This window comes from Miscanthus floridulus, chromosome 2 (assembly GCF_019320115.1).
Source record: "Miscanthus floridulus cultivar M001 chromosome 2, ASM1932011v1, whole genome shotgun sequence".
In the NCBI taxonomy this organism is placed as follows: domain Eukaryota; kingdom Viridiplantae; phylum Streptophyta; class Magnoliopsida; order Poales; family Poaceae; genus Miscanthus; species Miscanthus floridulus.
This window is the reverse complement of record NC_089581.1, coordinates 169,374,848-169,399,120: the sequence shown is the minus strand read 5'-3', so window position 1 is coordinate 169,399,120 and position 24,273 is coordinate 169,374,848. Positions and strand designations below refer to the sequence as shown.

The following is a 24,273-nucleotide window of genomic DNA, read 5'->3' as shown; positions in this document are numbered from 1 at the left end:
CACATGCTTTCAAGTTTTTTCTGGTGTTTTGCAGGTGTTTCAGACGTATGTTGCAAATGTTTCAACTATTTTGGGCGTATGTTGCAAGTTTTCATATGAATGTTGTAAAGGTAGATCGTATGTTGCACATGTTGAATGAGACCCATCTGCCGTAGCCGTCTGCTGCAGCAGCTGGGGCGCCGCCGAGTGGGCACCAATGTGTGGTTGGTCGGCACGGGACAAGGCGCGGAAAACGAGTAGGCATGGGAAACCGAGGGTGCAGGGGAACAGGCCAGGAGGCACGGGCGTCCGGACACGCACATGCGTCCAAACGTCCGGACGCTAGCATCTCCGTTTCACCGTACACGGTGGTTGTTTTTAGGTTATATAGTTGCAGCACACGCTATATTTTACATCATAAAGTAAACACCCACTGTATTTAGACGGGAGAAGATGTAGCGAACCATGACAACTTCAGACGCACTAGTAGTGTGGTGGCAAGGCTCCCTATAGTTCAGTTGGTCGGCTAGGATTCGAACCCTGGTCCTTGCACCTTGTTCAGGTCTTGTTTGGATTTAATCGTATTCGCATCGATCCACATGTGTTAGGATAGGTTGGAGTGAAACTTGAACTAAATTTCATCCCAATCCACTTCAACCCATATGGATCGATACGAATTCGATAACGTCTGGGTGGAATTTCGTCATCCCCGTTGACTCTTAAAAAAACAACTTCGTAGCACCATATTGACAGGTCATAAATGTCAGTCAATATATAGCAATATGCTTTTCCTATCCGAATCAATCCGCCACAAACAGAATCAGAATTTCAGAAAAGAAAAAATTACACCACTCTCCATTATGTGATCCATTCACCCTCAAATCACCCCAGCCCATCCTTCCCTCGCTGGACCAGGACGGTTGGACGCTTCGCCTCCTCCTCCAGTCCTCACCCGGTCACCTCATCTCGGGCGCGGCCCCCTCCCAATCTCCGCTCCGATGGCGCTCCAAACCCTAAACCCCCACCGGCACGCGGCGGCCGTCTCCCCGGCGCCGTCCCCCGCCCCGCGCCGCGGCCACCCGCCGTCGCAGTCCCTCCTGCACCTCCCTCCCCGCCGACGCCTCGCGGACGGCGCCGCCCGGCCGCGCGCTGTCGCTGCCGCCGTCTCGGGGGCCGTCAACGAGGCCAGGAGGCGTGGGGCGCCGCAAGATGGCGGGGAGGGCGGGATGAAGGACACGGACCTCTCCACGCTCGGGAACCTCTGCGTCGACGTCGTGCTCAGCGTGCCCCAGCTCCCGCCCCCGCCGCGGGAGGAGCGGAAGGCCTACATGGAGCGCCTCGCCGCCTCACCGCCCGATCAGGTACGATCACCGTAACAAATCGCTGTGGTGTTGTTTACAAAACAGTGTTCCCGAGCTATTTGTTGTTTGGATTTGGCATTAGATACGAACATAGCGTGATGAACCAGAAATGTATTGATCGTTACCTGAGGGATTTTTTATTTGGGGAAGCTTGCATTGTTTCTTCTTTATGTCATTTTTTAGCTGGGTGGAGGATAGGTTGTGACTTAACAATTAGATGTTGACGGTTCAATATGGATAAGCTTGTAATAATCTGTTTTTGTGAGGTGGATCATGATTTCAGAAATCGAGCAGCAAAAACGAGTTGGTAAGCTATATTTTTGGTTGCTAGTTTCTGTCGAGATTCATCTACTTGGGAGAAATGTGGAGAACCGGATTGTATATCAGAATGCTGCAGAGTGACTTATGCCTAACGCTTCATGAGCCCCACGTAATGCAATATCTGGTTTTTGTATGTTCTGAACATTTTGTATGCTATCACTTTAACAGAAATTTTGGGAGGCTGGTGGAAACTGCAATTTAGCCTTTGCTGCAGCTAGGCTTGGGCTTAGCTGTTCCACTCTGGGTCATGTAGGAGAGGAAATATATGGAAAATTTATTCTTGATGTGCTCCAAGCGGAGGGCATTAGTGTTGTTGGGATGCTTGAAAATACCAATGCTGCTGCGTGCCGCCAGGCTTATGAAACACTTCTATGCTGGGTTCTTGTAGACCCATTTCAGAAACATGGTTTTTGCAGGTTAGGACATGCTTTTTTGGAACAAAGTTCTTATTCATGTTTCAATTCCTGTTATGAAATTCATGTCAGCTAATCCTTTTTCCTGGTTTAATGTGCTTGGTCATTTATCAGTGTTGCTTTCTTTGCAATGCCAGCCGTGCAGACTTCAGTGAAGAGCCAGCTTTCAGTTGGATACGTAAACTCCCAGCAGATATCAGGACAGCTATTCATCACTCCAAAATACTGTTTTGTAATGGATATGCTTTTGATGAGTTCTTCCCTGATGTGATCGCATCCTCTATCGACTGTGCAATTGATTCGGGAACAGCAGTGTTTTTTGATCCTGGTCCCCGTGGGAAATCTCTCTTACATGGGACCTTGGATGAGCAGAGAGCACTTGAGCATGCGCTGAGCCTCAGTGATGTCCTCCTCTTGACATCAGACGAGGTTAGTTGGCATACATGCTGTAGTTTTAATTTACTACTCTACAGTAATTTACGCAGGTGCTCTATGTATAGAGGAATGATCAATTGGTCATATCCAGCACAACAGATCTCTGGTAGTCATTTCTTTTGTGAGACCAGATTCTCTATAAAAGGCCGAGTGAGCTTTCGATGATTTATGTCTTGTTGTCTCTCCATGGTCCTATTCTGGTTGGCAAGATCTGAATGATCATCTGTGTCTGCTTCTCCTTTGTTTTATAAAAAAAAGGGATTAAACTATTTTACTTAAGATAAAATATACTGCAAAACACGAATACGCTTTTTGAAAGAGTTCATCGCTGAACTAGGCCTCATTTAGAACACAGTTACTTATTGTTGCATTTTCTGCTCTTAGTTGTTCTTGTATTGATGTTATTGTTTCACAGGCTGAATCTCTAACAAACATCAGAAACCCAGTTCAGGCTGGGCAAGAGTTGCTAAAGAGGGGGATCCGCACAAAGCAGGTTGTCATCAAAATGGGTTCCAAGGGTTCGATCATGATTACTAAGAACACTATTTCCTGCGCGCCTGCTTTCAAGGTACTCATTGTGCTGATAAGTAGCCTTCATTTGTGAAGTAGTGTGTTGGAAGTAATCAAAGTTACTTCCTGATTTATCGATCTGTAATACTCACTTTGCCTGTCTTCATTAGATCGACGTTGTGGACACAGTTGGATGTGGAGATAGCTTTACTGCTGCTATAGCCTTTGGGTTCCTCCATGACTTGCCAGCGGTCAACACATTAACCCTAGCAAATGCAGTTGGTGCTGCAACCGCCACTGGCTGTGGGGCTGGAAGGAATGTTGCTCGCCTGGATAAAGTACTACAGCTCTTGAGAGAAGCCGATCTCAATGAAGAAGACACATTATGGACTGAGCTGGTTGAAGGAAATTCTCTCTGTATTGAGGTCTCAATTCTGTCTGGGATGGCAAGAAATGGTTTTAGCGAGCGAATTGTGCATGTTCCTGTTACCAAAGTGGTTTCTGATCTTTTGCCTATGTTAGAAGCAGTGTTGGAGCGGAGCGCTGTCCAGGCTTGATTCCATACTGAATAGTAGATGGTTGTATTCATTTTGTCATTCACATAGATTCTTCTTTTACCTCCACGATCGCACGATGTTTTCTGGTGATGAGTGGTTGTTGGAGGCTAGCCGCCAGGTAAAGGCGTAAAGCTACTTTCTGAACAGCTATGTTAGAATGTGGTTGCTGAAGCTATTGGTAGCTGTACAGCTATGGTCACGTGGAATGATTGTACCACCTGAAAGTTTTGTTCTAACATGAAAGTGATTTGATGCTACAATGTGTGCTCCTGGCTCAGTAGTTATGTTCTGATGATTGTTGGGATGCTCTGATCGTTGTTGCCTTTGAGGCTGTCCCTTACAAGTGTACTGGCAAGTGGCAACGGACTTGGTTTTCTTGAGAATTTCAGGCATTCAGGATGCAAGCATCCTCAACAGAACGTGCCGTCTGTATATCGTCGATGTGAGCGTGGTGCATTGCTGGACCTGCATGCGTGCCAGGTCTAGAGTAGGGAGCAAACTCATCTACCATAATCACCAACTAGTTAACTAACCGAACTGATCTCAACAAAACCTGGAGATTTTAATTACACTGACAAACTAGCTCCTACAAGTAACAGCCACCACACCCAGATGATACAAGAAATATCCGTTTCTTGGTAGTTAACTATTCCGAGACATCACGGTTTTGTCAAATCTCCGAGATGAGTATGTTCCGTGCTCCCATGTCATTCAAAATCACATCTGGGTGATGCTCTACCACTGCCATTTGCCAAATCTCCGAGCTGGAGCATCATGCTTCCATGAAGTTCACCATCATGGTGCAGTAGCAGCGGTGGCTCAACGATGGCAGTAACTGAAACAAGAGGTTGGGTCAAAATCCTTAGATTGGGAAACGTAATTCAATAAAATAAAATGATGACGAGACTATGAGATTTCCTACTTGCTACTGCAGATTGGAAGAAAAAAAAGAATCAAGCAATGCCAACTACTCAGTGATAGAGCAGTGAGTGACCAAAAGCAGGTGTCCCCTATGCGAGTTCAGCGATTTTGAAGAAACTTTGACCAAAATAATGACCGATAAATGATTTTGAAGATACCATGTATTTTCATTATCCACAACTTGTTCTAAGACATTCAAAATAATTTCTCATTGCTAACCGTTAAACTATAAACAATTACCTTCATAGTGATCAAACATCATGACCTCATAAAACTGTCATGTCCCTTTGGTCTGCCATGATTCTTCGCAGCTCTCGCAAATGGCTAATTATCTCCTGGATACATTGTACTCCATCACTGCTAACATTAAGAGAACTTAGTATTTGCTTGAGAAAATCCTGATCTGCTTCAAGTGCCTTGAATCTTGCATTAAGGAGAGAAATGTCATGTTTAACGCTTTTCATAGTATCGATATCATCTAAGTGGGAACATGAAGTAACATTCTTTTGCTTTTCAACAAATTCATTCTCATCTTTCTCGTGACTGTGACTGCACAGGTATTTAACAGATTCCTTCTCATCGTTGTGCTGAGAAGAAATTGACTCACTAATCAAGTCCTCCCGAGGCAATGGCGAACTTTCCAACTCTGAATTTTCTATATACTGGTTACTGCTCATTGAGTGATCACTCAATAGACTGTTCTGTAGAGTATCATTTGCATCACCCATATCAAGTCTATTTGTGGAGGGCATGCCTAGGGTTTCCTCCAATCTATGCAAGGACTCCAAAATCTTTGCCTTTTCATCTTCAAAGTCAAAGATGGTATGCCTCATGAAATCTGAGCCATCCAAGACTCCGCAGACAGCGGTCATCCCGTTGAACGCCTGGGCAAGGTCTGCCGGAGAGAAATCCGGCTGTAGCCCGGGCACCGTCGCCGAGACAATGGGCGCTGTCATGGTAACGATGGCGGCGGAGTTGACGGGCGTGGTGACTGATGGGTTGGCGGCGACGGAGGATGGCGGTGTGGGCGCGGAAGCCGCAGGAACAGACATGGCTGATACCAGGTTGTTGCGGCTTAGGGACCGAAGACTGTAGGAGTGGAAGGCGCGGGGCCTCGGCTTGAAGCCTCGACGATGAACTGGCGGCGCCGTGCTCGGCGCCTGGCTGAAGACTTGCGGCAAGAGGTGGATCGTGAACAGTAACGCCCAGGAACCAAGGTGAGATAAACTCAACCCTAGGCTGACCTTTATTGATCCATAGAGTTTGATACATATAGGACTCAACCTAACCAACTATCCCTATCTTTTAGGACTCTTTAATCTCAACTAACCAAACCCCTAATGACTCTGAATCCCAACTAACCCAACCCTGTGCGCCTCCTGGTGACCCCCCCAGCTCAGCACACGGTTGAGTCTAGCCACTACGGCGTCTATATACTTTGCCGCACATAACACACTTTGCCTGTCTTCATTAGATCGACGTTGTGGACACAGTTGGATGTGGAGATAGCTTTACTGCTGCTATAGCCTTTGGGTTCCTCCATGACTTGCCAGCGGTCAACACATTAACCCTAGCAAATGCAGTTGGTGCTGCAACCGCCACTGGCTGTGGGGCTGGAAGGAATGTTGCTCGCCTGGATAAAGTACTACAGCTCTTGAGAGAAGCCGATCTCAATGAAGAAGACACATTATGGACTGAGCTGGTTGAAGGAAATTCTCTCTGTATTGAGGTCTCAATTCTGTCTGGGATGGCAAGAAATGGTTTTAGCGAGCGAAATTGTGCATGTTCCTGTTACCAAAGTGGTTTCTGATCTTTTGCCTATGTTAGAAGCAGTGTTGGAGCGGAAGCGCTGTCCAGGCTTGATTCCATACTGAATAGTAGATGGTTGTATTCATTTTGTCATTCACATAGATTCTTCTTTTACCTCCACGATCGCACGATGTTTTCTGGTGATGAGTGGTTGTTGGAGGCTAGCCGCCAGGTAAAGGCGTAAAGCTACTTTCTGAACAGCTATGTTAGAATGTGGTTGCTGAAGCTATTGGTAGCTGTACAGCTATGGTCACGTGGAATGATTGTACCACCTGAAAGTTTTGTTCTAACATGAAAGTGATTTGATGCTACAATGTGTGCTCCTGGCTCAGTAGTTATGTTCTGATGATTGTTGGGATGCTCTGATCGTTGTTGCCTTTGAGGCTGTCCCTTACAAGTGTACTGGCAAGTGGCAACGGACTTGGTTTTCTTGAGAATTTCAGGCATTCAGGATGCAAGCATCCTCAACAGAACGTGCCGTCTGTATATCGTCGATGTGAGCGTGGTGCATTGCTGGACCTGCATGCGTGCCAGGTCTAGAGTAGGGAGCAAACTCATCTACCATAATCACCAACTAGTTAACTAACCGAACTGATCTCAACAAAACCTGGAGATTTTAATTACACTGACAAACTAGCTCCTACAAGTAACAGCCACCACACCCAGATGATACAAGAAATATCCGTTTCTTGGTAGTTAACTATTCCGAGACATCACGGTTTTGTCAAATCTCCGAGATGAGTATGTTCCGTGCTCCCATGTCATTCAAAATCACATCTGGGTGATGCTCTACCACTGCCATTTGCCAAATCTCCGAGCTGGAGCATCATGCTTCCATGAAGTTCACCATCATGGTGCAGTAGCAGCGGTGGCTCAACGATGGCAGTAACTGAAACAAGAGGTTGGGTCAAAATCCTTAGATTGGGAAACGTAATTCAATAAAATAAAATGATGACGAGACTATGAGATTTCCTACTTGCTACTGCAGATTGGAAGAAAAAAAAGAATCAAGCAATGCCAACTACTCAGTGATAGAGCAGTGAGTGACCAAAAGCAGGTGTCCCCTATGCGAGTTCAGCGATTTTGAAGAAACTTTGACCAAAATAATGACCGATAAATGATTTTGAAGATACCATGTATTTTCATTATCCACAACTTGTTCTAAGACATTCAAAATAATTTCTCATTGCTAACCGTTAAACTATAAACAATTACCTTCATAGTGATCAACATCATGACCTCATAAAACTGTCATGTCCCTTTGGTCTGCCATGATTCTTCGCAGCTCTCGCAAATGGCTAATTATCTCCTGGATACATTGTACTCCATCACTGCTAACATTAAGAGAACTTAGTATTTGCTTGAGAAAATCCTGATCTGCTTCAAGTGCCTTGAATCTTGCATTAAGGAGAGAAATGTCATGTTTAACGCTTTTCATAGTATCGATATCATCTAAGTGGGAACATGAAGTAACATTCTTTTGCTTCTCAACAAATTCATTCTCATCTTTCTCGTGACTGTGACTGCACAGGTATTTAACAGATTCCTTCTCATCGTTGTGCTGAGAAGAAATTGACTCACTAATCAAGTCCTCCCGAGGCAATGGCGAACTTTCCAACTCTGAATTTTCTATATACTGGTTACTGCTCATTGAGTGATCACTGAATAGACTGTTCTGTAGAGTATCATTTGCATCACCCATATCAAGTCTATTTGCGGAGGGCATGCCTAGGGTTTCCTCCAATCTGCGCAAGGACTCCAAAATCTTTGCCTTTTCATCTTCAAAATCAAAGATGGTATGCCTCATGAAATCTGAGCCATCCAAGACTCCAAATGTCATAGCTCAAATGTCATAGCTCCATCAGTAGCACCAAATTTTCCAACATCAAATGGTTGGTCATGAAGCTTGCCCTGGTAACCCTCAAGTTCAGCTTCCAGGTCAAGTAATTCTTGCTCCCTTTCTGTCAGCAAGTCATTTAACTTTTCAATTGCTTCCTGGTCATGATCAGCCTGCTCTTCCATCATCCGGAGATACTGCAGTGCTTCCATGTGCATCGAAGCCTTTTCCTCTTGCAACCTGTTGATCATAGCCATCGCTTCGCTTGCTGCCACCGCTGAAGCACTTCGTTCTGCCTCGAGCTCCTTATAAAGCATACTCAATTTTTTTCCTGTTAAACTCAGCCTGCTGCTTCAAGCGTTCCATGGAACTTTCACCTTCATCTTCACTAGTTGCATTGACATCAAATGGATCCAGATTTGAGTTGTTCCTATCAAGAAATGGTGCCATACCAGTAGCATCATAGTGCCGGTACTCATCAATCTGTGTGCCGCTTCTGGGGCTAGAAGTCATCTCATTCAAAGAGCCATCAAATCCTCGTGCAGTTGACAATTGTGACAGAAATGTCTTCACTTCTTCATTTGTTTTTGAGTAGGTGTCCCTGGCTGAGATTATTTCAGATAAACGAGGAGATTTAAGGTAGCCTCTGCTTGCAGAAGCATTTTTCATGCTGTTGTTCCGGCTGACATGAGTGTCTGCACTTGAGCTTGTTCCAGCATTTGTAGAAGCAGCAAAATCCTTTGCAGCTTCCACATCAGGGCTTCCTGAAACACCCTCAAAAGAATCACCAACTTCCTCAATACCAACAAGAAAAGCTACAATGCAAATTTGACATACTCAGAAATAGTTCAAGTTAGATAAGGATGACAACGTGTTAGATAACATACATACTTTTCTCTTTTGGGAGCTCTGCTGAAACTTGTTCAGGTATAGCCTCCGACTGCATGTCGATACTGTTGTCACTTGCCTTGATTTGACTCCAGTTGATATCATCCAAACCATGCCCAATAGCACGATCCATAGATTTTGCAACCTTGGTATCACTAGACTGACTGTCAGTATCTCTTGTAGTATTCAGCGGTTGCATGGGCTTTGTCATAGCAGTATTATCAGAAGGAAGCATCGACAAGCCGCTGGCATTGGCGATCAGTTGGTTGCAGCTGCACATCAGCGACTTGACATGTGATTGGCTCTTTCTCTAGCTTCATGAGGTACTGCATTGCTCTCATCGTCATCACTATCTGAGATGTGAATCTCAGATTCAGATTCGTAGCCAACCTTCAGTTCTCTGTATTCTTCATACGGCAAGTGATCAGAGCCGTCATCTGAAGAATGCCCAACACTAGGCATGGCTATGCTTCTTTGTTTTAATTTGCTCATATCATCATCTGGAAACCTGCTATTTGCTATGTCAGGTAGCACGTGTGAATCCTGTTTCTTCTTGAACCGCACTGAACAACAAGAGCACAGCTGTTTGTGCCTAGATCTCGACCGAGACTTCACCTTATCCCTAGCATTGATGTTTGTCAGGTTACAGGTCTTACCACCTGAGGTAGTGCAAGAAAGCAGGCACCTATCACACATATCATCAGAGCGCTCAAGCTTGTTGTGACTCTGGCAATACGACAAACGTGATATTTCCAGCCTGTGTGCAGCACAAACTAGTTCTTCAGAGAACCAGGCCTTGCCATGTAGAAACCGATCCAATCTCGAGCACAGCATACATGGTGACCGGAGGCTGCACATGCGTGCGAACCTTGTGGCCATATATGACAGCACGGCAGTCGCAACGAGCATTATGATCAAACAGCACTCGCTGATGGCAGTGCGAAGCACGGGCCAGAATCGCCGCGAAAAGTTCCGCGGCCTTGCACGAGCTTGCGCAGCCATGGGAAGCTGAACACACCCCCAATACGCATGTAGGTTGCTGTGAATTTTTTTTTTTTCCTATGAAGTTCCCATCAGTGAGGCACAAAGATACTAAAATCACACCACATTGTTGATGAAGAACGAGCAGTGTTAGAATCTTGATCACCCATGCCAATCTGTGGTTCCAAAAGATGAAAACTTCCACAGGCAAACTTCACCAATGCGGCACGAGGCAGCAAGTGTCCTCGCAAACTTTAGCAATGCAGAAGAAGCTGCAATTACCAGGTTGCTCTGAATCGCATGCCAGGATTCAAACAAATAGATAGATCGCCAATTGATCACAGGATCCGATCTTTCCTGCAAAATAGTTGCATAAATGTGCAATCTTTTTAGCAATTGTAAATGTAACCTTTAGGGTTTCACATTCGCACCAGATTGTTCAGATTCAAAGGGAAACTCATTTCGGAACATACCAGCGCTGCAGATCTTCGATCAAGAAGCTGGATTTCCCTAAATCACCGATTTGGTAACATAATAATGGAGGCAAAGGACCAGAGCGATACAGTGGAATTCAACCAAACGGTCCAGAAGTGTGGGGAAAAAATCCCAAGAAATTGGGGAAAAAAGTTTCTGGCTGCAAAGAGGAGGCAAAATGGTTCCCCCTCTCTCAGTGTAGGATTCCGGAGGAGAGAGAGAGGGAACAGATGCCCGCCGTCTCCCCCTAAACCCCGCATTTCTCTCTCTAGCCTTTGCATGTAATTTCACGGTTGAGAGATTTAAGCATGGCCTCTCGTTACAATGGGGAAGAAGGCCACCAAAAGCTGAAGAAAGAAAGCAAAAGAATGTGTAGTGGAAATCAAATCGACATAGTTTGTGTTGTTAAAAGACTAATGTTCGTTGAAATCATTTCCCGAAATATTTGGCTCTACAGCATGGTTTTACTTCCTGGAACCGCAGTAACTGTTGGTTCAGGCTTTACTGGATTTTTGTTTACTGTTTTATGCAAAAAAAAATTCCAAAATGAAATTTGGTTCACTCAAGTTTGTTCCGAGGCTGCCTATTTGGACTATATTTATAATCATAAAAAAATATTTACATAATACAAAAAATACTTACTTTAAGACTATATACTTGTGTAAGTATTGTTCCCTCTGTTTGAAATTGGTTGGCGTATTTCATTTTATTAGAATATATACCTTTGACCAACAATTTCTTTTCGACCTCCAACTTATACACAAACCCAATTTTCAGCCGTAAACTATAAAACAGGAAGATCGGACAAACACCACAGCAAACATGTGCAAAGTGGTTCCCGAGGCTGTTTCTATTTTCTATCTCTACAACTAAAGTATACGGATTGTCAACATCTACCTAGCAGGACCAAAACACTCGTGCGATCCATATCCGGCAGACAAATAATCACCGCATAGAGACACTAAAAGGCAAATAAATAAAATGGAATAAAACTCACGGAATCACCGGCAGACAAATAATCACTGCATGGAGACACGGGAAGACAAGTAAATAAAATAGAAAGAGAATTATGGGAAGAGAAAGAAATTTATTGGAATATCACCACGCAATGATCACGATCGTGATCCAAATCTCGTCCGTCATCCTTCGTGTTATGTGTTGACAACAAATATTTTTTTTCCCAAAAAATGAATTATTGTCATGCCTCATGCGGGCTAGGATATTGTAAGTCCGAGTATACATGTTTTGGCAAGGCAGAGCATGAATAAATTCATTTCGATGCCTAGCAATAAATTTTCAGCCTTTGAGACAACTGATGTTTGTCGTAACTTTCAGAAGCTTCAAGCCTAGCTTTTATTTCAGATTCATTACGATAATGAATGTGTTTCTAGACATTATCATGGTATAATACACGTGAAAAATTGAATTGATATATTCTTGATTTTGACTTGGCTAACAAACATCTTATTCAATTTATGTTGCACCCGTTGCAACGCACGGACACTCATCTAGTAATAATAAGAATATATAGTTTTATTTTTAAAAAAATTATAACTAATTTTTTTTAAATAATAAAAATAGGGATTTTTAGTACTTTTATATAAAAAAATCTATTTGTTTTAAGCTGCACTTTATGCTAATTACATGACTAGTTGATTACATGAGGTTTGAGACACTACCTTAGCAGCTGACATGCAATGTGGGAATAGGATCTATATACGTGGTGGAGAATGGCTTCGAGTCTTCTTTCACATCTTTCAATATACTCATAATCTACAAGATCCTCTTGGTCAATCTAGGTACGGTGCTAAACGATAATTTAAATAAATAATGAACACGTCTACGAGCAATAAAACAATAGGAATATAAATAAATAAGTTTCAATAATTATAAATAGATCATCGACAAATAGAAAATGTTAATTTCATATTTTTCTAATTTAAAATAAATTAGTTATGAGTTTTTTAAAGATTAAATCATATTTATTTTTTTTAATAGTGAACCTCCTTGGGAACCACTTTGCATACGCTTGGGTGGTGTTCCATTCGGTTTCAACAGTTGCAGAGTGTTCGGTACCTAGTTTTATAGTCTAGGATTGAAATTGGTGAAAGTCGATCTGAGGTTGAAAAGGGTTTTACCCTTTTTAAAGCAAAATGTTATTATATTTTTATAAAAAAATATTATGATGATTTTTGTATCACGTAAGTAGATTAATTGTTGGTCAAAATCTTGTCCTAATGAAACAAAATAGTAAAGGGTACATAAATGAGATAGCAAAGTTTAGGCCTCATTTATGTACCCTTTACTATTTTGTAAGTATTACATACAATTCCAGTTTTCTTTTTTTAAAAAAAGTTTATAATCGAGCTTATATGTACTCAATTGGCAATAACTCAACTTATAAGTCAGATTATATAATCGAGACCCCTCTACCTTATAAAATCCTGTAAGCTACTTAGACTAGATTATTTTAGCTCATTTCAAGCTTTATCTTCCATGCCTAAGTCAAGGATAAACAAACATTTTCTTAGAAAAAATTGACTTGAAACAAACCTAGATTTATCTTTTAGAGGAAGTACAAGTACTAGGTAGCTTACCATTTGGACCCACGCTGTGCGCCTGTACCCACTGCCCATATGCAGAATCTATCTTGTCATTTGGAAGGTTGTTTTGGCTTCCTCCACAACCTTCCAGGCTTACAGCTCGCTAAATCCCAGCCCTACACAAATCAAGAAGTCTCCATCAGTCCCTGTCATACAAGGAGCCAGCCAAAGCCTAGCATTGCTATTCCATCATTCACACACTGCTATCAGCTCCTTGTACAGAACCAAAAAGCAAAAACTCTCCACCAAAGCCTGGCATTGCTATCCTATCATTCACACAGCTATATATCTCTTTTTAATTTGTACAGAACCAAAAAAAAAACATGCAAGTAATTAGTTCCAGGGTAAGAATTATCATTACAGGTTGTTTCACCTTTCTTTTCACCGCATCTCCTACCACCTGTTTGCTCTAGTCTTTCACACAGCCCCACAAGAAGAAAAGCTCTCTTTGCTGCAGGCGATGGAGTTTCTTCAGCGCTAAGCTTGGAATCAAAACAACTGGGTAGCAGCATGCAACAGGCAGGGGCGCAAGGGCCATGCAGCCCAGCGCGTGGATGCAGTACGTGCAAAGCAAAAGAAATCCTTTGCTTGGGAATAAAATCATCTACCTTGCATGCATGCACCTTCAATTCGTTGTCAAACAAACAAAGTTCAGCCTTTTTCAGATGACGCTTCTTAATCTGCATTAAAACGTTCTGCTAGCACAACTACACGACCATATGTCTTAGGAGATGCAGATTGTTTGTCATCGTCTTGACTGGCGGCTAAGATACATAGTCATGAACTCATGATGGTTTTGACGACGACGTATTCATGTCGGAATAGATGCGTGGCTATAAAACGTTCTGAGAGGTGAGGTAGTTTGACTCTGAATTAGATCGTGATCAGCATGCTAACTTAGGATGCATGCAGTACGGTTTTGATATGTTGTTGGTGCAAGATGTGGTGTGAAAGCGACGACAGCGAAAGAAGCATCTTGTGTATCAATCTGCCATAAGGCTGTGGAAAGCACGCACCGACCTTGCCCGGCCGATAACAAGCTTCCCTGCGGCCTAGCTACTTCTCTCTCACAATCTTATCTTAATCTCGTTCATATAAGTCCTCCATGATCTCTCTCTCTCTCTCTCTCTCTCTCTCTCGCCCCCCCCCCCCCCCCCCCCCCCCCCCCTCTCTCCCTCTCTCTCCACAAACAAAAACGCTTGTGATCTGAATCGACATGAACACAAGCCTTGTTCTGCTTGATGATCGATCCTCAGCTCGCTCTCTCATATATATATATGGCAGTTGAGGGGAATGTTGTCTGGTCGGAGACCTAACACCGCGGATCCATGCATGGTGGTGGATGGTTTCGGACCAGGCTTCATTCCCCCCAACTCAATACTCAACTGTTCTTCCGCCTTCAATCCGAATACACCGCAGACAACGACGACGACGGTCTCCTCAAGGATGATTCAACTCCCTACAGCAGATCCCATGGTCGAACTCTCCAGGTATTAATTGCACCAACACCACCAAAATTTCTCCTTGGTATAAGATGGCATCTACTTGATCCTGTCATAAACTATCTCGTCTTCCATTGATCTAACTAGTCTCAAACTGTCACTGAATATTGCAATGGATGCTTCGATTCTTTAGTTGCAGTTATACATTATTAATGATAACTTCACTGCTCTTCTTCTTAGTAGTTTTAACCTCTGGTTTGCTAGCTCATATATACTTCTTGTTCCAAGTCTACTCCTTTCCATTGTCTCTTTCTATTACCACATTTGCTTTTCAAGTTTTTTTTTTCGCGATCGTGCCGAGGCACGTATTTCATTAAGCAGAAGAGAGTTTTGTTACAACAAAGAGCTGCCACCGTAATCCGAGGTTACCGAAGCCCTCTCCAACCGGCCTTGCACGTGATTGTGATTACATAAACACCCAATTAGCGACTAGTGTCTGAGCCAAGTCAAAGAATCGCCATGAGCGCCCCTAGCTGTCAGTAGCCAGCCAGACACCAAGCATCGACCTCCTCCTGGATCATCACTCCCAATCGCACCACCGAAGTTGCAACGCCATTGAAGGTCCTCACGTTTTTCGCTCCTTCCAGATCATCCATCCAATGAGGAAGAAAAGGGAGTCCAAACCTCTACGGATAGGCTCATTAGCCATGGTGTTACAGATGTCGGAGAGCTTAGTCTCCTGAATATACACACGAGAGTGGGTCGCTCTTGGACCACGAACTCCCTGACGACGTTGCGGCGTGCGCGGCCGTTGAGCCCACGCACATTCCAGACGAAACATCTAGCTAACGACGACATAAAGAACCGCTTTGCGACGAAGTAGGGTGAGCACTGGAGACTAAGCCTCAACAGCGTCAAGCCCAGCCATGTCGAGCCCCATGGCTTCTGGGTCTAGGTCACCGGAGAAAAGGATTTGCAGTGCCTGCTGCTTCCTTGCAGACATGTTGCCCTCTGGAAGGTTTCCTTGAACTTTCGCTGGATCTCCGAGTCAACAGCAGCATCTTCGACGTGCACCCCCAGCTTCTTCAGGAGCACAGACTACGCTTGCTTGGTGGAGTTCGCCGCCCGTGGCTTTGCTGCAAGTCTGCCACTGCCCCTGATCGAGCGAATGGATCTTGGCGTTCTGGAGCGACGCAGCCTCGGCCCCCCACGGATCACCGGCGTTTGTAGGGGTATGCAGATCCTGGCCTCAAGGTCTTCCTGGATCGCAGTGCAGTTTGCTGCAGCCCCGTCACCATCGGAGGCGACATTATCCCCGTTCTCATCCTCATCAGCGGACTTGATGTGATTTTGGTGCTCTTCATGAGCTCTTTTTGTCCCTTCTTGTTTCCCTCTCGTTTCTTCGTTTTGGGATGGTTTTGGTTCGTTCTTATTGCCTTGGATCGATCAATGACATGAGTAGAAGCTTTCCACCGAAGAAAATCCACTAATTCCTCACGAGATCGCAGATCCGGGCAATTTAAGTTCTTGACCTATTTTTTGGGATTCTTCAATTCCTTCGATTCACGGAGTTTGAGTTTGTTTCGGGCCATGATCCTTTAGAGGTTGCCTTTCTACTCGCTTGTGAACCCTTGTGCAAAGTTTCAAGTCATTTGGAGTTGATTTGATCAAGTTATGGCTTGATTTGATTTTTCCCCGAGAAACTGCTCGTTCATACCGGACGTGTCCGATATGATCTAGGACGTATCCGATATTTCTCACTTTTGAGTTTTGAGCTAAAATTTGGTGGAGACCTTCCCTTGGTGTCTAAAGAGCTATGGTTAAAATTTCATGATTTTTGGACACCATTTGACGGGGTTTTGGATTTTTCTCTTTTGGTCAGCTTGCTGCTGAAAATACCGGACGTGTCCGAGATCATACCGGACGTGTCCGAAAATACCGGACGTGTCCGATATAATACCGGACGTGTCCGATATTTGTAGGAGCAGTGCTGTTTTCTTTTGGGAGTTTGCTCGTTTGGGCTTCGATCTGTGTTCCGTTTGCTCTGTGTTCTGAGGGAGCATCCACCCTTCTCTAGGGTCGTGGTCATCAAGTCTTTCGTGTATGCCTTTTGGGGATTGATGTTGAGACAGTGGTCGAAGATTTCGAAAGAAATTTAAGGCTTCCATTCACCCCCTCTGGTCATCTTTTCCGGTCCTTCACAGTTTGCTGCAGCCCCGTCACCATCGGAGGCGACATTATCCCCGTTCTCATCCTCATCAGCGGACGGGGGATTGGAGGAGGCCAGGAACTCAAGTTCCATGACGTTGAATTTGTAATTTCGTATCTATGCCTGATGCGTGATGCCTGAATTTTCTTTCTTTTCCCCTTTTTCGCATGCATGTGTGCGCGCGTAAGAGAGAGAGAGCACATAATAACGCCCCCAAACATATATAAAGTCGCTTTGCATTTGCGTACACATAATTATATAGCAGCTCTTTCGAGAAACAAAATGCATATATAGAAGCTTACATACGTACAGTAACATGCAGACGAAACCAGAGTAACAAGAAAGATCACTGATCACTGATGTGTGTGTATATATATATAACTACTACATGTAGCTGGCTACAAAATAACTTATTCTGTAGCCACTTTGAGTTACGATAATTACTATGTTAATTTACGAGATTATAGTAACTCCTTATTAAGTGGTTTACTGTAACATTATGGTAAATATCTCCATGTGTTATAGTAACCTCAACTATCGTAAATATGTATTGATATTATCGTAAATTAGTATAGAAAATTATCGTAAATGGAGGTGACTATAGAATAACTTATTTTGTAGCTGTTGAATATACTCTATATAGACAGCTAGGTGGGCGTGAGTATATATACACACACTTGTTGCAAAGAGCTTTACTTTACTAGGTGGGCGTGAGCAATAATGATCACAGATCGAACTTTAGCTTGGGTTGGTGTCGTCCTCGTTACGAATCTTTCCCATCATGGAAATATCGCTTCCAAGATTTTCATGTGCGGTAACTAGCTGAAGCACCTATCTGTGCAAAGCCATGTGTTGCCGACACCGTTAGGTACGGTGGAACCCAAGCACCAACTCGTGCAAAAGCTCTTCCATCTATATTCCCATCTTTACCTTTCAAGGCTTCAACGAGCTTAGATACCGGATTGAAATTTAAGAACTCGTTATTACCTCCCTTGCCAAATGTAGATTATTGTTTACTTGTCATCAGTCAAATTTCTCTACTACCAAATTTATAGAAAATATACATATTGAAATATACTATGCAATATATTTCATGGTGGATTTAGTGAAAACCAATTTAGTGTTATAGGAGTAGATGTTTATGCATTTTTCTAACTTGGGTCAAATTTAAAGAAGTTTAATCTAGGACAAAACTAAAACTACCTATATTTTGGAATGGATGAGCAGTAAGAGCGAGGATTTAATATGTTCATGTTCATGCCCTAATTATTCAATCCTCATAATGCAATTTGATTTGATGTGTCTCACTCTTTTTTGTGACCGTGCCTGAGCACGTGTTTCATTAAGAGGAGGCAGAAACGGCCCAGTTCACATTACAAGTTCAGATTAGTAATCGTATAATTACCAAACCGAACCCCAGCTTGATGTGTCTCACTTTTTCGAGATTCTGCTATTTGTATAGGGTCATATATTATGGTGGCCTCCGTGCTTGGGCATAAGCATATACAATTTACGATAACAGCGATATATGCATCTCTCTTGTAAAATGCTTTGGATTTGACCATCATAAGGCCCCTTTGAAATTGAAGATTTTTTTAAAATAAAAATGAAAATCCCTATAGAAAGTATGACAATTGCTGCTTTCGAGACAATTACATCAAGATCCCTTTGAAATTCATATCAAATTAGTTAATACATAGGAGTTTTGGAGATATTAAAACAAGAGCAAGTACATCGATGATGTCTCATAAATGGTTCATGCATTGATTTATAATCCTGAAATAAATGACTTAAAAAAGCTTCTACAATGGAATGTCTTTTAAGTCATCTTATAATAAGTCTACAATGCATAGAAAAAAAAGAATGTTGTGAGTAGCATAACAATGACAACTCGTATAATGATACAACAGAGTAGCATTGTAATCCTACAAAGTTTGGCTCATAAAACCGTTGTTTTAGAAACAACTTCTTCTTTCTTTTGCATTCTCTCTTCCACATTGTAAAAGAATTATACATGACATTGCATGAGATGACCTAGCTACATTCGAGGCTATTGATGATTTTTTTTATAAGCTGTATGCCTAAGCTCTTGCTTACTTCTTTATATCACAAACTCTTGTATTTTTCATGTGTCAAATCTAAACATCTTTACATTTTCATGCCTTATAAATTCTCTAGATAGGCTAGGCCCTATTTGGGAGGCTAGAGCTTTTTCTGAACCTTACGTTTTTATGTGAAATTGAAGATATTCTTGTGAAATTTCTGTTTCTGTATGGTTCCTTACACTAGTAGAGAACAGACCTTTGATCCTCGGCCAAAATGGGCTCTAGTCCCGGCATTTTTTGTGCCCAGGACTAGAGATACTTTTAGTCCTGGTTGGTGGCTCCAACCGGGACTAAAGGTCCCTCCCAACGGCTACTGCGCCAGACAGAGGTGGCAGGGACCTTTAGTCCCTGGTTGGAGCCACCAACCGGGACTAAAGGTAGACTTTTACTTCCGGTTGGTGGCTCTAACCTGGGACTAAAGGTCTCTGCCACCTCTGTTTGGTGCAGTAGCCGTTGGGAGGGACCTTTAGTCCCGGTTGGAGCCACCAACCGCGACTAAAGGTCCCCCCTTTATATCCCGGCCATCTCCTTCTTCCTCCCCGAGCCCGAGCTCAGCACATTTTGAAGCTCACTGCACTAGTGTTCTTGCTTCCTCCCTCCATTGTTCCTCCATCCATTCTTCGATTCCTCCATCGATTTCTTCGATTCCTCCGTCGATTCTTCAGTTGTAAAGGTTAGCCAATCTCATACTCTCATTTTTTCACCATTGTCTTATCTCATTTTGTTCACTATATATATATATATATATATATATATATATATATATATATATATATATGGTTCTTTATTGTGGTTTTTTTCATTTGTAAGCAATTTGAGCTCAAAATCACTTCAAGCTTGCATATTTACATGAAGGAAGGTTAAAGTAGCTATTAAAAACTAGTATTCACCGTTCATTTGTAGCATGCATAGCACACTTCATTGTTTAGAGATATAGAGAATTTTAGAGTTTTTTAATTTTATTTAGTTTATAAAATGAGAAATTTATAGTGTATTAAAAATGAGTATAGGGACTAGTGCCTTCCGACTGGTATGACATATGCAATGCAAGGCCGTGCAATAGGAAGCAAATCCGTTCTCTTTTGACCATACGCCCGAACAGTCGGGCCTGACAGATTTGGTGGTTGAACGGGTCCGTCGGCCGTCGCCGTGCGACTGTATGACAAAGAACGGCATCGATCGACCATAGTATTTTATTGTCCGGAGTCCGGTCCGAAGTGCAATGCAACGCAATGACAATTGACAATGCATTGCTAGGTCAAAATATGGTCATTTCTATGGACTTCGCGACTAAACATTTTATTTTAATTTTTTATGAAATGAAAAACTTAGAAAATAGTTAGAAAATTATAGAAAATCTGTACTAGTTGAACTTGTGGATCGTGTTTAGCTTGGCGAGCATGTTCTCTGCCGAGCGGTAATGGACATCAAGGAGGAGCTTTGATTCTACGAGGGAGAGCGGCAACGGTCATGGAAGACCGTGTTCCCTTCCTCGTAGAATCGGAGCTCTTCCTTGACCAAGTACGGTGCCGTCCGGTGGAGAAATGCTCGCCGAGATGATTACGTAAGCAAGGTCAACTAGTACTAGATGGTTATTTATTAAAACATATTTTTGAGCTATAAATCCTGCTGGCCGTCTTCTTCCTCCCTGAGCCCGCCCGAGAGCTTATGTTCAAATTTAAGCAGTGTTCTTGCTCTTTCTCCATCCATTCTTCGATTCCTCCATCGATTTCTTCGATTCCTCCGTCGATTCTTTGGTTCTAAAGGTTACCAACTTCGTACTCTCATATTTCATCATTGTCTTATCCCATTTTGTTCACTATATATATATATGGTTCTTTATTGTAGTTTTTTTTCATTTGTAAGCAATTTGAGCTCAAAATCACTTCAAGCTTGCATATTTACATGAAGGAAGGTTAAAGTAGCTAGTTGAACTAGCGGACCGTGTTCATTTCGGTGATGAAGGGTCGAGATGGCGGACTAGATGGGGGGATGAATAGTCTTTTCTAAAATTAATCGCATCGGCTAACCGAAACAAGTGCGGAATTATAACTATTGGTCTAGCCAAGACTACACCCCTCTATCTATATTCTCTAGCACCTTTCAAAGATACTAATTAAGCAACAAATATGCCAGGCTAGCTAGAGCTCACCTAACCAATTCTAGGAGCAAGGTTACGCAAACCTTATGCCACTAGTACTTTAAGCAACAAGGGAGCTCCTACACATACTAGTAAGCAAAAGCACAAAGCTAACTAAGCTCACTAGCAATGCTCAATAACCAGGCAACCAATGCCTAATTAGAGAGCGCAAAAACTTAGCTATACAAACTAAGCAATGTGACTAACAAGGTTACTAAAACCAAATTAGCCACTGCAAGAGGAGCTACTTCTATGCTACACAAGCAAGAAGGTAATTAGCAAGCTACACAAGCTATCTAATTACAAGAGCAACTATACAAGCTTAATATGTATAAAAGTAATTGCAAGCTTGTAGTAATGGGGATGCAAACCAACGGAAAGAACAAGGTTGACACGATGATTTTTCTCCCGAAGTTCACGTGTTTGCCAATACGCTAGTCCCCGTTGTGTTCGCCCGCTCACTTAGTGGTTCGGCGGCTAATTAGCATCACCCGCTAAGCCCGTATGTCAGGGCGCCGCAAGAACCTACCCCTTGAGTGAGGGTAGCTCAATGAACACGCTTTACTAGAGTTGCTCTTCGTGGCTCCCGCGGGGTGAGCACAATGCCCCTCACAAGCACTTCTCCGGAACGCCACACAAGCTTCTTGCGCGCTTCGACGGAGACCACTACCAAGCCATCTAGGAGGTGGCAACCTCCAAGAGTAACAAGCACCACCAGGCTTGCAACTCGATCATCCTAGTGCCACTCGATGTAACCTCATGATGCAATCGCACTAGAATCGCTCACTCACACTAATCGAATGATCACTATCAAGTATATGTGTGATGGAGGGCTCCCAAGCACTCACAAGCATGGACACTAAGTCCCCTTAGGTGCTCTCTACCAGCCATGGCCGAAGGCCACTTCTATTTATAGCCCCAAGGGCTAAACTAGCCGTTATCCCTTCACTGGGCAAAAATCGGGCCGACCAGACGCCCCGGTCGTGTTGACCGGATGCTGGACCTCAGTGTCCGGTCGCCCGCAGACGGCCACGTGTCCCGATTCCAATGGTCACTTGACCTGACCGGGCATAGTAGCTTCAACTGACCGGATGCTGAACCCCCAGCGTCCGGTCATTTCTAGTAAGGTACCGACCTCGACCAGACGTGTCCGGTCACACTTGATAGGACGTAGCCCAACGTCCGGTCATACTCTAGCTTCTGCGTCACCGTACGTCAGCCTGACCGGACATAGCCTGCCAGCGTTCGGTGCTTTCAGACCCAGCGTCCGGTCAGTTGACCGACGCCAGCGTCTTCGCGATCAACTTGTTTTCACTTCTAACTTCTTCACCCTTGCTCCAATGTGCTAACCACCAAGAATTTGCATCCAGCGCAATAAAAAATAGGCATTCCATTTTCCCGAAAGCGCCGAATCCCGCCGAGCACGTGTGTTAGCTTTTCACAAACACCACCTCCTTTATAAATGTGCCAACACCACCAAGTGTACACCACTATGTGCATGTGTGTTAGCTTTTCATAATCATTTCCCAAAGGATGTTAGCCACTCAACTTGCCACTGTCACTCGATCCTAGCGACAATACAAAGTTAGATCACTCGAGTGGCACTAGATGACCAATATGCAAACAAGTTTGCCCCTCTTGATAGTACGGCCATCTATCTTAAATCCGATCATAAACTTCTCTACACACCTATGACCGGTGAAATGAAATGCCCTAGGTTATACCTTTGCCTTGCGCATTCCATTCTATCTCCTCCTAATGTTGATGCAACACATGCACCAACACGATCAACAATGATATGATCCACTTCATATCATCACGTGATCATATTGGTTCATCGATCTTGACTTCACTTGCTCTTCACCGTTGCCATCGTCCATCGGCTCCAAGTCTTGCTCAAGCTTCACCGCCACGCGGTCCATCACTCCAAAGCCTTTGACTTGCCCTTCACGCTTGCAACCTGATCCATCAAGCCAAGTCTTGTCTTGATCTTCTCCAACTTGATCACATGACTCAATGTCATGTCTCATGTGTAATAAGCTCCTTCATCATCACATGTGTGAGCTTTGCAACATCTCCAAGCCATTTTCACCTTCATGACATATGTTGCTCATACACATGTACTTGTGGACTAATCACCTGTGTATCTCACATAAACATAATTAGTCCACCTAGGTTGTCACTTAATTACCAAAACCAAATAAGGACCTTTCAGGTGAGCATGTTCTCTACCGAGCGGTAACGGGCGTCAAGGAGGAGCTTTGATTCTACGAGGGAGAGCGGCAATGGTCGTGGAAGACCGTGTTCCCTTCCTCGTAGAATCAGAGCTCTTCCGTGACCAAGTACGGTGCCATCCGGTGGAGAAATGCTCACCGAGATGATCATGTAAGCAAGGTCAACTAGTACAGATGGTTAGTTTATTCACACGTCCCGATATCATCGCAGTAGTCTAGTCAATCACCGTACCCAAACGTAGTATATATATAAATATAAACGATAATCAATTGTTATGTGTGTACACTCCCATTCTTCTGTTAATTTATGAAAATATCATGTGAATTACTTACCTGCCGCAGTAAAAGATGAGAACACAATGACCATTAAAAATATCATTGTTTAGAGATATAGATAATTTTATAGTTTCTTAATTTTATTTGTTTATAAAATGAGAAATTTATAGTGTATTAAAAAATGAGTATAGAGAGTAGATGACAACTGCTTCCGGGTCCTCGGCCTCTCATGGGTTCCCAAAGCGACTTAGGCCGGGCCTCCCTCTCATTCCATACGGCAAGTGTCGTGATGAGACGAAGATTGTGATGGAGTACCGAGTAAAGAAGGAGGGTCCCAACAAGGATCGTATCTTTTACAAGTGTCCGGATCGTAATGTGAGTTATTTTATCATATTTAATGATTATGGTTAGTTTATATCTATTTTCATGATGGTTGTGATTAAAGTTCTAATTTTTTGTTTTAATTTCAGTGGGATGGTAGTGGACGATGTTTAGGCTTCTACTGTGAGGAAGAGTATGTTGAACTCGTGCAAAAATATCTTGCACAACAGGCAGATACGACGGCTAATGAGGTAGTGATCCAGCCGAAGAAGCCCAAAGATGTTGCACAATCGGGGGATCTGTCTGTTTTAGTTGAGATTGGTCGCTGAAATCCTTATGCTCCTGAAATATATTTTAGCTTTAGTTCTTTTAGTGGTAGTTGGGATTGTCTACATTATAGCGATGCTTTCATAAATTCATACCTTTTGTGGTGGCACGCATAGTTGTATAAATAATT

At 43.2% G+C, this 24,273-nt stretch overlaps 1 protein-coding gene and 1 pseudogene across 1 annotated transcript; one reads left to right on the top strand and one right to left on the bottom strand.

The window, feature by feature from the left end:
- The first annotated feature begins 891 nt into the window (after positions 1–891).
- LOC136535665 (uncharacterized) lies at positions 892–3,638 on the top strand. Its single transcript, XM_066528017.1, has 5 exons — positions 892–1,340; positions 1,830–2,077; positions 2,212–2,503; positions 2,925–3,077; positions 3,190–3,638. Exons 1-5 carry the CDS (start codon positions 978–980, stop codon positions 3,574–3,576), a joined length of 1,443 nt encoding a protein of 480 aa, XP_066384114.1. The 5' UTR covers positions 892–977; the 3' UTR covers positions 3,577–3,638.
- A 342-nt stretch (positions 3,639–3,980) lies between these two features.
- On the bottom strand, positions 3,981–10,796 carry LOC136535666 (probable myosin-binding protein 4; annotated as a pseudogene).
- Positions 10,797–24,273: the final 13,477 nt, after the last annotated feature.